Source organism: Rutidosis leptorrhynchoides, chromosome 10 (assembly GCF_046630445.1).
Source record: "Rutidosis leptorrhynchoides isolate AG116_Rl617_1_P2 chromosome 10, CSIRO_AGI_Rlap_v1, whole genome shotgun sequence".
Taxonomy (NCBI): domain Eukaryota; kingdom Viridiplantae; phylum Streptophyta; class Magnoliopsida; order Asterales; family Asteraceae; genus Rutidosis; species Rutidosis leptorrhynchoides.
In genome coordinates this window covers 140,345,032-140,361,630 of record NC_092342.1, presented here as the reverse complement: position 1 = coordinate 140,361,630, position 16,599 = coordinate 140,345,032, and the positions used below count along the sequence as shown (strand labels likewise).

Genomic DNA, 16,599 nt, shown 5'->3' with positions numbered 1-16,599 from the left:
CTTCCACGCCATTCTGTTGTGGCGAATAAGGTGTTGTTAGAAACCTTTTTATGCCTTGTTCATCACAAAATCTAATGAATGCAGATGACATATATTCTCCACTTCTTTCTGATCGTAGTGCTTTAATGAAACAGCTCGTTGTCTTCTCAACCAAGTCTTTGAATCTCTTAAAAGTTTCAAACGCTTCAGACTTCTCTTTTAGCAAATATACCCACACTTTTCTCGAGTAGTCGTCAATGAAAGTGATAAAATATTTATTATTACATAATGATTTAGGCGTGATCGGGCCACAAATATTAGTATGAACTAACTCGAGGACTTTATTTGCACGGTAATCTGCTGATTTTGGGAACGGGTTTCTTGCTTGTTTCCCAATTATACAATCTTCACAAAACCGTTTGGTATAATCCAAATCAGGAAGACCATGGACCATGTCTTTCTTTGATAATTCTTGCAAGCCACGATAATTTAAATGTCCAAATCTCATGTGCCAAATAGATGTTGTATCATTCACATTCAATTTTAAACACCTATCAGGCACACTTTGTAAATTTAATTTGAACATTCTATTTTTTCCATCTTTACACGTGCAACCAATTTGTCTTTTGAATTCTTGACACTAATCCACCGACCTTTTCCTTTGACCTTAGTCTTTGATGCATCTCCAAATGAAACATGACCATCTTCTATCTCTTGCATATCCACGAACCAATTTTTATGACCACACATGTGATTACTAGCACCTGTATCAAGATACCATTCAATGTCTTTGTTCGGAATAGAATCTTCATATGCCATCATGAGAATGCTTTCATTTTCTTCGGTTACAAGGTTCGTGTTTTCTTCAATTTTCTTTGGCAGTCTAAAATCTCTTGCAAAGTGTCCATATTTTCCACAATTGTAACATTTAAAGTTTGAATGTGAACCACGACCGCCTCGTCCTCGGCCACGCCCTCTACCACGATAACTTTGTTGGTTATTGGCCGATTGATCTTTATCATGGTAATTGTTATCTTTTCCACGTCCTCGACCATGATACGAGCCACGACCTCTACCCCTTCCTTGTACATATAACACCTTTTCTTCTTTCACTACTTTTGTGTGTAGTGAATCATCAAGTGCCTCCTGTTTATTTTTCTTCTTTCATTGTTCATGCGCTTTTAATGACCCACCGAGTTCATCAATGGTCATTTCTTCCAAATTTTTTGATTCTTCAATAGCACATACAACATTCTCGAATGTTTCGGTTAGTGACCGTAGGATTTTCTCGATCACTCTAGTATCGGTTAGAGTTTCACCATTACGTTTGAGTTGGTTCACTGCCGTTTGTACACGTGTGATGTACTCCGATACCCCTTCCGTTTCTTTCATTTTCATTGCTTCTAACTCACCACGTAGAGTTTGAAGTCTTACTTGCTTAACACATTCGGCACCCTTGTATGTACTTTGTAATATTTCCCACGCTTCCTTTGACGTTGAAGCATTCGCTATTTTCTCGAACCCTGATTCATCAACTGCTTGAAGTAACAGGTAGAGGCCTGTTTTGTCTTTCATTCTCTTCTCCTTCAAAGTCTTAGATTGTGTTGTATTCATAGCACCAATCTCAGTTTCACTTGGTTCTTCATATCCATTTATAATGGATTCCCAAACGTCCCGAGCACCGAATAAGGCTTTCATCTGAATGCTCCAGTTTTCATAATTTGATTTGTTGAGTTTTGGCAACATGACATGGTTAAACGACGTACTTGTATTATTCATAATGCTCTGATGCCAATTTGTTGATGTGTGTGTTTTGTAATATTTATGGTGTTGAATATGATCAAGGACAGAGAGCAGTTTTTCACATTTAACAATCACACCTATTCTTTTGCTTCACATAAACTTAATATATATACATCAGTTACATCATGTAACTGTTTCCCACTTTTAACCGACACAACCTTTACAATTGAATAGACACAAATGAACCGTCATATTTTACTAATACAAACATAACTAACATGTAGGATATAAGACATATTAAATATTGTATAACAAATCAAGTAGACTTGAATTTAACACCTTCAGAATTCACCCTGTTTGGCAACGTTCATGTGTACGATCTCCCATTTGATGATGTACATATGGGCATTCAGTACACCATCAAACAAGTGAAAAAGATGTGATATGTTTGTATAGTAATTAGTGAGCTATAAGTTTACGTATAACTATATTCTTTCAACAAACATGTATTTAAACTGCCGCATGCTATGTTGGTACCTCAAACATCTTAGTTGATTCCAGCAACGAACCAATATAATACTTAAGATACATTAAGAACATTATCATCATAGGCTTCTTTTGAAAACATGGTTGCATTGTGCTGCAATTGAATAAAATTTTATCATAAAAACATGTTCCTGAATTCTACACTTTGATTCCATTACAAAGTAGTTTATTGAATGGACTTACAGATGATGATAGATAACAGACAAAATATAAAAATTGTACATGAACATTGAACTTACAGATTAAATTAAGTTGAACTGTATTTGGCATAGAACAACATTAAGAAGAATTGAGCCTGCACATCCATAATAGAGAGTTCGTTCATCAACTTATATTTGTCGTATTAAAACTTCTTTTGTACCCATTTCAAGAAAAACTTGTTTCCACGGATTTAGATTTGGCTAAATTTAATGAAAAATAAACGGGAACTCGAACCAAGAGTTTTAATCTAATGAAAATTACTATCAACATTAGTTTATGCATTTTGTTAAACACCCAATTATCATTTACCTTTGTCAAACGTACACATAGGTTAATCGACAGTTATAAAAGGATGTCACAGCAGATCACCCACATAGTCCCGTTTTGACCCATCCGCAAATTTCCCCTTTTTACCCATCTGCCACGACCCACCCATTTTCCACCTATATGACTTTTTGTATACAACCAAAAGCCCGGAATAACACATCTCACCAAATCAAAATTTATGGATTTGCAAGTCTCCTAATGAAATTCCGGTGGTATCAAACTGTGAGCCCCGTATGATATCAACAAAAGATGATCATTTGGCTTGAAATTAAGTTCAGATGAGAGCTTGACAATTCTATAACAACACGATAGATAAAGAAGCCTTCTCATGATAAAGGCATATATTGATTGAAGAGAATAATAAGTTTATGTATATGCATTTCAATCTGAATACAGAAAATGATGAACTCCACAACCTTTAAGCGCTCACTTTGTTCAGAGTATTTAGCAAGAATGGCTGCTCGAGTTGCAGAAGCCTCTTCCAAATAGCAGAAAGAGTTACCTGAAACTTTTGGCAAATCTCCCTCACCACGTAGATTAAAAAATGAGATAGAACTTATTTTATAAGTCAGCAACATTTATCGATCGAGAATACATCGAAGCAAATTAGGTGGAAACGAATTCAACAAAAATAGCATAAAAGCATTCAACGAATAAGATGAAGAAGAATAATAGCAAATTATTTAAGGCATAGTAACCATCTTTATCAAGAAGTTGAAACAAAATTCATTATCCCTAACTGAATTAACACCTATTATAACTGAAAATAAACCCTAACTGAAATAGGGTTAATTGATAACGTAGTTTTATTCAAAAAATCTCTAAAATATCTGAAAATCACATACCACCATCACAGTTATAAAATTTCAGAAATCACAATAATCGGATAAATATGTTATCTACATTAACTTTCAATTTGTATGGAGTTGAAAATGAATACATCTGAGCCGCTCGAATTGATTGTAGGAAAGTTTGATTCAATCGGTTGCTTGATTTGATTGACGAATGAACATTAATCACATAAAAAATCATCATATCTGCATATCGGATGTTCATCGTACCAAAATCGTAATAAAATTACAGATTATGCAAAACCCTAAGGCCCCGTTTGGTCGTGGAATTTTTTTAGATGGAATGGAATGTGTTAAAAGAATTGGAATCCGAAGGAATTGGAATTGATAAATTCCATGGAATGTGAAAAATGTCTTCTATTTTACATGGAATGGAATTGGATTTCATTTTATAAAATAATTAAAAAGTTATAAAAAGAATTACGTTTCTAAATTTTGTGTTCATTTCCAGACTCACTTTAAAAAAAAAAAAAAAAAAAATTAGATTCGTGATTTGAGAACGCGTGTCGAAAACGCGCATTTTCTGCTGTGAAAAATAGTGTTTTCGGGCGCGCTGCAAGATCGCGCGTTTTCGGACGCGCTGCGAGATCGCGTGTTTCGTATGCGCTGCGGAAATGCGTTTTTCCGGACGTGCTGCGAAAATGCGCATTTTTGCAGGGGATCCGAAAATCCGCATTTCTGGACGCCCTGGGAAAACGCGTGTTTCAGGGCGCGCTTCGAAAACGCGCGTTGTAACATCCCGTTTTTCACGAACTTGAATTAAGGTACTTATCCAACCTTTAGGACGTTTACACTTCTTTGTTTACGTGATTAAAAGACCTAAATGCTTGTTATTGTGTAAATATATATATACAAAAATATATATATATATATATATATATATATATATATATATATATATATATATATATATATATATATATATATATATTTAGAATATATGCATGTATAAGTATATGCATGGGTTTTGTTGATGTTAAGTCTTGTGAGACTAAAAAATGAAGTTTAGACGTGTATAGGAAGCGTGAACAAAGTGTACAAGTTGTGTAAATCGATAAGTTGTGTAAAGTTGTCAAATGGGCCAGATGAAGGCCATTGAAACGCCGCGGAGGTCTTTGACGCGCCGCGACATCTAACTGAAATCAAGGTCAGGAGGCCTGATAAACAGGTCAAAATTTATATGCATTGTCGCGCCGCGACCACCTATGCAGTCTGACTCCGAATTTTGTTTTTAAAAGGGTAAATTTGAGGGTATAATCATCTTTTTGCATATAGATCTGATGGAGACTTTAAGTCTCAGCCACTTATCCTCTATTATCCATTTCTTTTCCATTTTCTTTCTCTAATTTCTCTCAAAACTTAAAAACCCATATGATTTCAAGTGAGATTTGAGAGTGGAGATTTGTGAATCAAACCTTGGAGCAAGAATTAAAGTTATTCTCCTTGTTCTTAGCTACAAGTGGATAGTGTTGGTAAGTTTTAACTCTATGTTTTGAGTTTTAATTGGTTTATGCTAGGGTTTTTGTTCATTTGAAACTTGTATAACCCATTTGAGGGTTAAATGGGTGGATTTTGGGTTAGATTATTGAAAGTAAACCCTAATAGCCATAACCTAGGGTTTGGTCTTATGATTTGAGGTTGTAAGTGTTAAATGGTGTTGTTAGTCACTAATACACTTTTAAATTAATGAAAGAAGTGTTAATGGGTAAGTTTGACTTGATTGCGAGTCTAAGTATTAAAATGGGTCAAAAGAGTACTAGTTGACCTAATTGGGTGAAATGGGTATGAAATACCCTAAATTTGTGTTAGTTGAGTTAGTAGACTTTAATTCACTAGCTTTAGTGATTAAAGTCGAGTCATGGCCATTAATGGACGGTTTGGTGGGTGTGAGTCATTTAATGCGGTTAGGACATTAAATGCTCAAGAATTGAATGATAGTGGTTAATTCCACTAGGTTGTGTATTAATTAAATGCATAATGTGATAGGTGCATTTCATTGAAGGTTGCGAGCTTGATTCACTAGATCACCAAAGGCGTTAAGGTGAGTGGAATAATTATATGTGTGAATATATGACGTATTTATTTGTGTAGTATGAGTTGTGAAGTGTTGAAGTGTTAAGACACTGCTTCTCACGTGGCGAGTGAAGTGTCGATGTGTTAAGACACCACTCGGGAGTGAAGCATCAATGTGTTAAGATGCCACTTCGGGAGATGTAACGAGTGAAGTGTCGATGTACTAAGACACCACTCGGGGTGAAGTGTCGAAGTGTTAAGGCACCACCCGGGGTGAAGTATCGAAGTGTTAAGATGCCACCCGTAGGGTTAGTGTACGAGGTGTTAAGTGCACTAGCGGTTGTTATGAACTCCGACGGTACTTTAAATACCGTTCCCTCGTTCAATTGGTTAACCATGGTTGTGTGTGGATTGTAGCATATTATATTGTTTATACTATATGTTATTGTTATGCTAGCTCGTATGGTGGAAGGTTTAGTATTATACTTGTGATGGTATGATTATTTATATTGCTAGCATGTATGCGCTAAATGCGTAAGTGATTGCAAGTAAGTAGGTTGTATATGTAATCGTATAATTGTTGCACTCACTAAGCATTAGCTTACCCCTCTCGTTGTTTATCTTTTTAGATGTAGGTGCGGATAAGGGAAAAGGGGTTGTCGGACACTAGGTGTCCTTGATGATGTTTGTTGGAGCTTTTGAAGTTGGCCTAACGTTTTGGGTAGTTTAGCCCCAAACCATGCTCGATGTATTGTTTGGATTAAAACTATCATTTTTGGATAGGTCAAACTTGTATCACGTTTGTTAATGGCCTTCGTGCCTTTTGTAAAACACTAAACTTGTAATATGTTCTAATGGAACGTGTGGTATGGTTACATATTTAATTGGCGCGTAAATGTGTATTATTTAAAATAAAAAAAAATTATCGTATGGAATACGGGTTGGGTTGTTTCACGCGTTCCCGGGCGCGCACGAAAACGCGCGTTTCCGGACGGCCCGAGAAAGCGCGCGTTTCAGGACGGCCCGCGAAAACGCGCGTTTCCGGGAGTCCCGCGAAAACGCGCGTTTCCGGGCGGCCCGCGAAAACGCGCTTTTCCGGGCGGCCCGCGAAAACGCGCGTTTCTGGGCGCCCCGCGAAAACGCGCGTTTCCGGGCGCCCGCGAAAACGCGCGTTTCCAGACGCCCGCGAAAACGCGTTTCCGGGGGCCCTTCGAAAACGCGTTTCCGGGGCCCTGCGATAACGCGCGTTTTCGGCGCCCTGCGAAAACGCGCGTTTCCGGGTGCCAGCGAAAACGCGCGTTTCCGGGTGCCAGCGAAAACGCGCTTCCGGGCGCCCTGCAAAAACGCGCGTTTTCGGGGGCCCTGCGAAAACGCGCGTTTCCGAACGCCCGCGAAATCGTGCGTTTCCCGGCGCCAACAAAAGCACGCGTTTTCGGGTGCCCAGCGAAAGCGCGCGTTTCCGGGCGCCCTGCGAAAGCGCGCGTTTCCGGGCGCCCTGCGAAAACGCGCGTTTCCGGGCGCCCTGCGAAAACGCTTCACGAAAACTTGAGCCGAAAACGCGCCCCGTAAACACGCTTTGAAAACGCGACACGAAAACGCGCACAAAAGAGTGACCTGATCCGCGAAAAAACGTCTCAAAACGCGACTCGAAACGCGCCACGATAACGCGCCACGAAACGTGGCACAAAAACGCGACCCGAAAACGCGACACAAAAATGCACGTCGAAAATGCTCCCTGAAAACGCGCCCCGAAACCGCGCGTCGAATAGCTCCCTGAAAACGTGCATCGAAAATGAGCGCCAAAAATGCGCTCTAGAGTCGCGACTCGAAAAATTCAATGTTGAAAGGAATTCAAATCCATCAACATCTTGAAGGAATGAACATTCCATAGATAAAGGAATCTCAAGATTCCAAGGAATATAATTCTTTTCAAATTATGTCAACCAAACGGGGTGGTCTAAGGAATTCAATTCCAATTCCATCAAATTCCTTTGGAATTCCGCGAGCCAAACGGGGCCTAAGTGAAACTTACAGATTACGAAGATGGTGATATTTCGATCCAATTGAAGGCCGACTGTAATGATGTTTCTTCTTGAATCGATGTCCGTTCTCTGTTTATTTGACTTAAACGGCAAGCAAATGATCTGTGACTTCGTTCTTTAGCACTATGAAGAGAGAAACAATTGAAATCGATGCTGTGTAGAGAAGCCGATTATAATCTGAATTTGGGAAGGAGCGTGTTTTTTTTATTCTCAGTTCAAAGATTAAGGGCATTTATGTCTTTTTACATGATGATTAGGCTAATGTCTTTTATTTGTTAGCTAATACTTTTATTGGATGGTCAAGATTAGTTTTTTAGCATGATCCTATAGTCATAAATGGGTTTGATTTTCTAATGAGGAGAGATAATACTCCTCTTTTAATATATGAAAGAGATAGATAGATTTCTGTATAATGTTCTTAAATATTTAATAATTGTTAAATAGCATTAGTTATCATTATATGAATATATATATATATATATATATATATATATATATATATATATATATATATATATATATATATATATATATATATATAGATTATGTTATTATTATATAATTAAAATTAACGTGTATAAAAATAATGTACAATTCAGTAAATGCAAATATAAAGTCAATATGAAACCACCATCTATAACACTTTTATGCGCGTTAACGATAACCAAAATTATCGTTAGCAAAACCCCTGAAAGTTTACCCACCATTTAACCCCATCAAAAACTAACATTGCAATGTACAGTCAAAAATCTCAAAAACTACAATATTATCTTCATATCTAAGCCAGGGTAAACGATTGTTCTAAGAGAATGTTGCATTTCAAGTGATCTAAGATTAATGTTCCAATGCAATATGCATCATTTTACAAAAAGTTCAATATATTATATATACATACCTATAACAAAAACTAGACTTAATATATTACATGAACCAATACTACAGACTTGCACCATGAAGACCTAAGTACCTAACCTTGATCGTCAAGCAGTTGCGACAAAAGTGACTGGAGCCTTCTCAAGATAGGAAGGCAGGTTAAAGTACTCGTGATTAAACCCCTCATTATTCTCAATTATCAATTCACCATGTAAAGCCTTGCAGTAATTATATAACACGTTATTTGCAGCTGTGATCCTTAGCCAAAATATCATCAAGAAGAAGTAACCAAGTATCGTCATTACAACCAAAAATATCCAATCACTCATCATCACTTGATAACTAGATGAATATATCCACACCAAACCCACACCACAAATCCCAAAATATAGCATAACTAACAACGAAACTAATCTCATCCCTTTAACTAAATACGAGCTTCTCTTTAAAGGCTCGTAACCCCATTTGGACTCGACTACAACCACCACAGAAGCTAATGACCATTTCACTTGAAAATACATTAAAATCACAAATAAAGTCACTAACATGACAATAGAAAAGATGATGAAGTAAATTGAGTTGTAATCTATAACCAACAAGTCTAGTAATTGTACCAAAACAAGTATTAGTCCAACGAATAATATAAAGGTTAATGAGATCAAGAACAAAAGAACGTGAGATACGATAGTTGTGCAAACGAGTGGGAGGAAATTGTATGATAAGGATTTGAGGGCAGCTAAAAGGTTGACTGGCTCACCGAAGAAAGCGTGATGTGTGCTATAGGTGATCGTGGCTGTGGCACAAAGAGCGCTAGTGTAGACGATTAGGATGTATACGATATAAGAGATTAAATGTTTATGATGGTTTAAAGGATACTCCTGCAAAATGTCAACGGCGGGGGTGATCAAGGCATACACGGAGATTGGTAAAAAGAGAAAGGCTAAAATGACAAAGTGAGTGTAGTTGGCCAAGATGATTCGTTTTGATTCCGAGAGGACTCCGGTTAGGTTCATGTTGTGAATCGGCGGTGATAGTGTTGCCATGGTGGCTAGCTGCAGATCACGGTGGTGGTGATGGAAATGGTTATCTAATTGAATGATTTGAATAAGAGAAATGAATGTTTTGTTATAAATGTATATATTATATATTATATTATATAATATATATTTATGTTTGTAGCCAATAAGTATGTGACATGTTTGATCTTTACTAAATGAAGGAAGTGGTCTATATGGGTGTCTTGCTAGGTAATAATCTAATTGGCCAATTAGGACACGTTAGTTGAAATTTGGGTCCCACCTCGATAATTCGTTTCTCGAAGGATTACTAGATAAATAAATTTAGTGGTAAAGGGCCTCATATCCTTGAAAAAATAGATGAAGTTTCAAATTCTAGAAATAATTTACTTCAAGGTTGTACCTCTGATATCGTTGTGCGGGTCAAACAGTTAACTTAAAGCATTTCGGGTACGTTTTACGCGATGGATGCGAAAAGTTTTTTCCTAACGGATGTGTGGGTGACAAATGAGATGATTCGATACCAAAATTGTCGTTATAAAAAAAGTTATTATTATTTTTTCCTTTTCTTTTGAGAATCTGTGTATAAGTCAAATAATATACGTATCGGAATGCAATTTCATTAAAATTTAATACACTACTTTAAACCAAAACAACGAATAGAAAATCAATTTGACTGAATATACAATAACATACTCCGTATTTTTTTTGTGAGATTCTCTAACACGTGTCCTAAAACATATGATAAGATTAATTTATTAAACCAAACCTCTCTGTAAGACAATGGAACCCGTGACTTATTATTCATTATCGAATCGGTATTTATAGAATACATAGTAACCTTAATCATCTAATTAACCCAAATGGACCCAATCCCACATATTGAACTTGGACCTAATCTAATACCTCTAACACTCATCCGCAGTCCGAATGGCGAAATCGTGAAAGTTCGGACTGAAAAAAAAACAATAAACATAAAAAGAATAAATAAAAACACAATTTTCTCTCTAAGTTGTTGTATTGAATTGATTGATATCGCTGATTGGTTGCGTTGCTTGACTGCGTTTCCTTTTCTGTAACGTTTTTTTTTTTATTATTTACGTCGTGACTTGTTTGCCTAAGGATTGAGCAGGACTTGGGCTTTGAACTTTTATCGCCGATACAGTCTTCTTCAACGCTGCAAAATGAGAGTTATATATATATATATATATATATATATATATATATATATATATATATATATATATATATGAGTACGATCCGTGACTAAGCTTAAAACGATTACAAACTGGATAAACAAATGTGAACCACAAAATATCATAAAACTTCATTTTAGCTTAAAATACATGAAAGGGTAAAAAAGTCATTTAAAAAATTATAATTAATAAAAATAAAATATAGAAAAGTTAACATATTATGTACCACCTTCATCACCACAACCCACCACCACCACCCACCGCCCAACACCATCAATCACCACCACTACCACCCACCACTAACGACCAGCACCACCACCAACCACCACCACCAACCACCACCAACCACCACCACCCACCCACAAACCACCACTACCCATCACCACCAACCACCATCACCACCACCACCCATCACCACCCACCACCACCAACACCACCACCAAAACACCACCACCACCCACCACCACCACTACCACCCACCACCAACCACCACCTCCACCAACCATCACCACCAACACCACTAACCACCACCACCAACACCACCAACCACCACCACCCATCACCACCACCAATCACCACCCATCACCACCACCCAACACCACCACTAACCACCACCATCACCCAACACCAACCACCACCACATACCACCCACTACCATCACCACCACCACCACCACCGGCCACTCCCACTACCATCCACCACCACCAACCACCATCACCTACAAACACCACCACCCACCACCAACCACCACCACCCACCACCACCAACCACCCCCACTACCACCACCCACCACCACCATCCATGTGATGCCCCGTACAAAACCCATCGTGTACGAATCATCAACAACAGGATCATTACAAAGTCAAATACTATATGCTGTTTCAAAATAAGTTTGCATTCATAAGAAAAGGTGACGTCATAACCAACGTCAAATGTTTAACAACCGATAGCATGCTTCTATGAATAGAAGCAATTAATAATAGTATGTGACCCATAGGTCATTACGAATACATTGTTCAAAAGTAATAAAGTTTTGAATGCAAAATGAATGTTTCATGCGAAGACATCTCTAATAAGCGCAGCGGGTGTCTACAAAGCATGACTAGTACAGCGGAAGCAACAAACCTTAAGCACCTGAGAAACACATGCTTAAAAACGTCAACACAAAGGTTGGTGAGCTATAGTTTAAGTATAACAGTAATGTAAGGTATGCCACGAGATTTCAGTGCTTCAAACAGCGTTTCAAAACAGTATGAAAAGTATACGTATAACCGTGGGCACTTGGTAACTAACTTAACGTAAATAAAACCCCCTAAAAGTACACTTGGCGAGTGCGAAAGTTTACGAAGTATTAAACACCCATTAAATGCTAGCGCTACTAGCCCGAGCGGGGATGTCAAACCCTATGGATCCATATCTAAGATTCGCGTTCACCGGTTCAAAGACCAATGACTAAACGTTACCGAGCTAAGGGGAAAGTTTATGCCGTTGTATAACCCACACATATATAAAGTTTAAGTACTCGTGCCTAGTATGTAAAATGTAAAAGGCGCATGTATTCTCAGTTCCCAAAATAGTTAAAGTAAAAAGGGATGCTATAACTCACAGTGAAAAGTAGTAAAAGTCGATACGCGGGAATAGTAAGCAAGTGGTTGGTCCGGAAAGTCCTCAACCTAAGTCAAAAGTTACTAAGTCGGTAAATCGTTCCCAAAGGTTTAAAAGTATGTAAATTAGGTCTTAAGTACCATCATCATTCATCATTAAACAAAAAGTGTAAAGTAAGTTTTAAGTCAAGACTAGGGTTTGAAATAAAGGCTGAATTCGTTCAGTCGCCACGACCTCTAAACAAACTAAAATGAAGTGAGACCAGTGGCCATGGCTCCGTATATGAGTCCCCTAGAGGGTGTAGTGACGGTTTAAGTGCGAGTAGGTCAGAAATTTCAGCACAACATCAATAGGGTGTAGTGACTTTCGGGAGGTCATAGATCCTAAACCGTAACTCAGATTAAGACGAGGTCTAAATGGAAAATCATCTACTCGAACCGAACTAAATGAAAATCAACTTTCCAGTAGCCCAGGTAGTATGATCAGTTCCAAAAATAGTAAGTAAAGGTGTTCTAGTGGGTTCTTGGTGCTTGATGCTCATCACGGTTCTCATCCTTGATGTGTATAACTTCAAGTGTACAACTCGTTGATGGGTTTGCATCATCTTAACCAAGGTTTTGACTATCATAACACTAGTGTAAGTCTAAGATATGTAGCACAACTAACTTAAGAGTTGTATGTAGTTTGATGAACCAAAGTTACATCAAGATCTTAGATCCGACACATACATGAGTTCTACTAGTAATATTAAGCTACAAACTTGAAAGTAAACTAAATAATCAAGATCTTAAGTTGTAGAACTTAGATCTTAGCTAGATCTTAAAGATCATAGACTAGAAAGTCTAGATCTAGTGTTCTTAAGTTAGATCCTAAGTTACAAAACTTGGATCTACACTTTAATGAAACCATAAGTTATGAAACTTAGATTTTTAACTTGAAAAATGTATGTAAGCTTGTAAGCTCTTATTTACAACAAAATTAGAAGACCATAAGCTATATAAACTTAGATCCAACATAAGTGTTTGAAGTTATAACTAGAAAGTTATACTTCCATGTTCTTGAACTTACAAAGTTAACTTTTAGTTTCAAGAAATATGAGATCAAGATTAACTAGTAATACTTGACCAAATTAACAACATCACAACTTTAAAGTACTTATAAAAGAAAGAAATAAACTAAATATACAAGTAAAAGTTAATGGTTGTTCATACTTAGGAAGATTCAAGTCAAGGCTTGGATCTTTAAGAAAGTAAACCTCAAGTTTACTAACATGAACACAAGTATGATTATAAAACTCATGAACTTTAAATCTTTAAGACTTTTAAGTATAGAACCATAAACTAGAAAGTTTAGATTCTTGTTCTTGGTTCTTCATCAAAGAAAAGATGGAAGTAACAAAGATTACATGAAGATACAAGTTAGAGAACTTGATCTTTAACAACAACAAACAACTACAAGTAATTAAACAAGTAAGAATGATGATGATATGGTTCGGTTTTGTTAGAATAAAAAGAGAGAAAACCAAGCTTTGTTACTTACAAGTTAGAGAGAAAATGAGAAGTGTAAAATGAAGTGTGTGAAAAAGTGAGATAATTCTAGTGAATAAGTAACCAAAAATTGAAAACAAAACTCCCTCCACCCTCTCACAAGGTCGACGGTTTTCAAGTTCAAAGAGGAAGGAATCAAATGCACTTTCATATGTGGGAGAATGGTGTGAGCTTGAAGTGGTATTAAAGTTAAATGGTGTGGGAAAATGGTGTAAGTGTACATGTAACAAGTCTTTACATAACACTAATTAATCTAGTTATATCTTAATGTAATACTTGCATAAAAGTGGGCTAACTAGTCCATTAAGAGAGTAGGGTGGGCTTCCAAGTCCATATCAAATAATAAAAGCTCAAGTCCAAGTAAGTAACAAATTAAATAAACAAAGCCCAAGTAATTAACTAGTAACATTAGTTAATTAAAAATGATCAATATTAATTAATCATGAGTGTAAATAATATTCAAAAATATTATTCGTGAAAAGTACGTGTGTCACAAAGACAAATCGGGCCATGAAAAGTTAAATACGGTAACAAGTAACACGTATAAGAACACGTTTATTAAAACACAAGCATTAATAATAAATTATTAATAATTAAACGTTGGAAAATCCAGGGTCGTTATATTACCCACCTGTTAAAGAAAATTTCGTCCCGAAATTTTAAGCTGAGGTAGATGGAGGAGTTGGGAAAAGGTGAGGATACTTCTGTATCATTTGATCCTCTCGTTCCCAGGTAAACTCAGGTCCTCGTTTGGCATTCCATCGTACTCGGACGATTGGAATCTTGTTGTGTTTCAAAGTGAAACAACCCAACCCGTATTCCATACGATAAATTTTTTTTTCTAATGATACACATTTACGCGCCAATAAAATATGTAAGCCAATCCACAAGTTCCATTTAAACGTTCAACAATTTAAATGTTTACAAAAGGCACGAAGGCCATTAATTAAGTTCAATACAAGTTTGACCCACTACAACGATAGTTTATAATCCAAACGACCCTTTGAGCATGGTTTGGGACTAAACTACCCAAAACGTTAGGTCAACCTTCAAACTTCAACAAAACATCATCAAAGGCCACCTCGTGCCCGATAACCTCTTTGCCCTTATCCGCACCTGCAACTAAAAAGATAAACAACGAGAGGGGTAAGCTAATGCTTAGTGAATGCAATAATTATACATGTTCATATATAACCTACTTACTTGCAATTACTTACACAATACCGTATACAAACTAGCAATTCGACAATCATGCAAAACATTATGCATATACCAATAACCGCAATTCACATTGAGCTAGTAATAACAAAAGCATATAGTTCGTATTTAAGTATGCTAATGCACAATTCATACAACCATGGTTAACCAATCGTAAAAGGAATGGTAGTCTAATTTTCCATTGGTGTTCATAACAACCGTTAGTGCACAACACATATATCACTAACCCTTGGACAACACATATCCGTTATAAAATCGTTAGTGTACAACACATATAACACTAAATCGGACAACATATATCCATTCATAAATCATTAGTGTACAACACATATAACACTAAATTGGACAACATATATCCGTTCTTAAAACCATTAGCGTACAACGCATATATCACTAACTTGGACAACACATATCCATTTCTACAAGTAAACACATCATATACGTACATGTATACTTATTCCACTCACCTTGTCACAAGGATGGTGATTTAGCACTTCCGAGCTTCAATGCAATGTACCTAAATCATTAAGTGCACATTCAATTTCACAACTAGTGGGATTAACCACAATACTCCCACTTGAGCATTTAATGACCCAATTTGCATTAAATGACTCAACTACTCACAACTGCCCATAAATGGCCAAGACTCGACTTTAATCACTAAGACTAGTGAATTAAAGTCTATTAACTTCAATTAACACAAAACTTAGGGTAATCCATACCCATTTCACCCAAACTAGGTCAACTAGTACATTTTGACCCATTTTAAATTACTTAGCCTCTCAATCAAGTCAAACTTAACCATTAACACTTCTTCCATAAATCCGAAAGTGTATTAGTGACTAGCAATACCATTTGACACTTACAATCTCAAATCATAAGACCAAAACCCTAGTTTGTGGCCATTAGGGTTTCATTACAACATCATAACCCAAATTCACCCATTTTATCCTCAAATGGGTCATACAAGTCTCTAGTAACCAAAACCATAGCCATTAATCAATTAAAACTTAAAATATAAAGTTGGAACTTACCGAGACTATCAACGCGTAGCTAGAAACAAGAGGAACAACTTTAATTCTTACTCCAAAGATCAACCCTCAATCCTTCACTCTCAAATCTCACTTTAAATCTAAATGGGTGTTGAGTTTTGGGAGAGAAAATAGAAAGAAAAGGGAAAAGAAATTAAATGAAATGGGTGTGTGGTTGGGATTTAATGCTCCCATCAGATTTATACACCAAATTACCAATTTGCCCCTTAAAGTCATTTAATTTGAGCTAAAACCGGAGTCTGTCCAGCAGTATTGCCGCGGCGCGGCTCAACTCGTCGCGGCGCGACATATCGAAGGAAAAATGACCCTTGTTAACCTGACTTCTGATCTGGAAATGCTTGCAATGCCGCGGCGCGGTCCCATTTGTCGCGGCGCGGCCTAAGGCTGGAA

At 36.9% G+C, this 16,599-nt stretch overlaps 1 protein-coding gene across 1 annotated transcript; it reads right to left on the bottom strand.

Moving 5' to 3' along the window:
- Positions 1-552: 552 nt before the first annotated feature.
- Positions 553-1,758, bottom strand: LOC139870649 (uncharacterized). The gene is made up of 2 exons (XM_071858429.1): positions 1,228-1,758; positions 553-1,125 (listed from the first exon to the last, which is right to left on the bottom strand). Exons 1-2 carry the CDS (start codon positions 1,756-1,758, stop codon positions 553-555), a joined length of 1,104 nt encoding a protein of 367 aa, XP_071714530.1.
- Positions 1,759-16,599: the final 14,841 nt, after the last annotated feature.

Coding starts and splice junctions, on each gene's coding strand:
- LOC139870649 (XM_071858429.1), bottom strand. CDS start 1,758: ATGAATAATACAAGTACGTCGTTTAACCATGTCATGTTGCCAAAACTC. Junction 1,126..1,227: donor CCGAAACATTCGAGAATGTT/GTATGTGCTATT, acceptor AAAAATAAACAG/GAGGCACTTGATGATTCACT.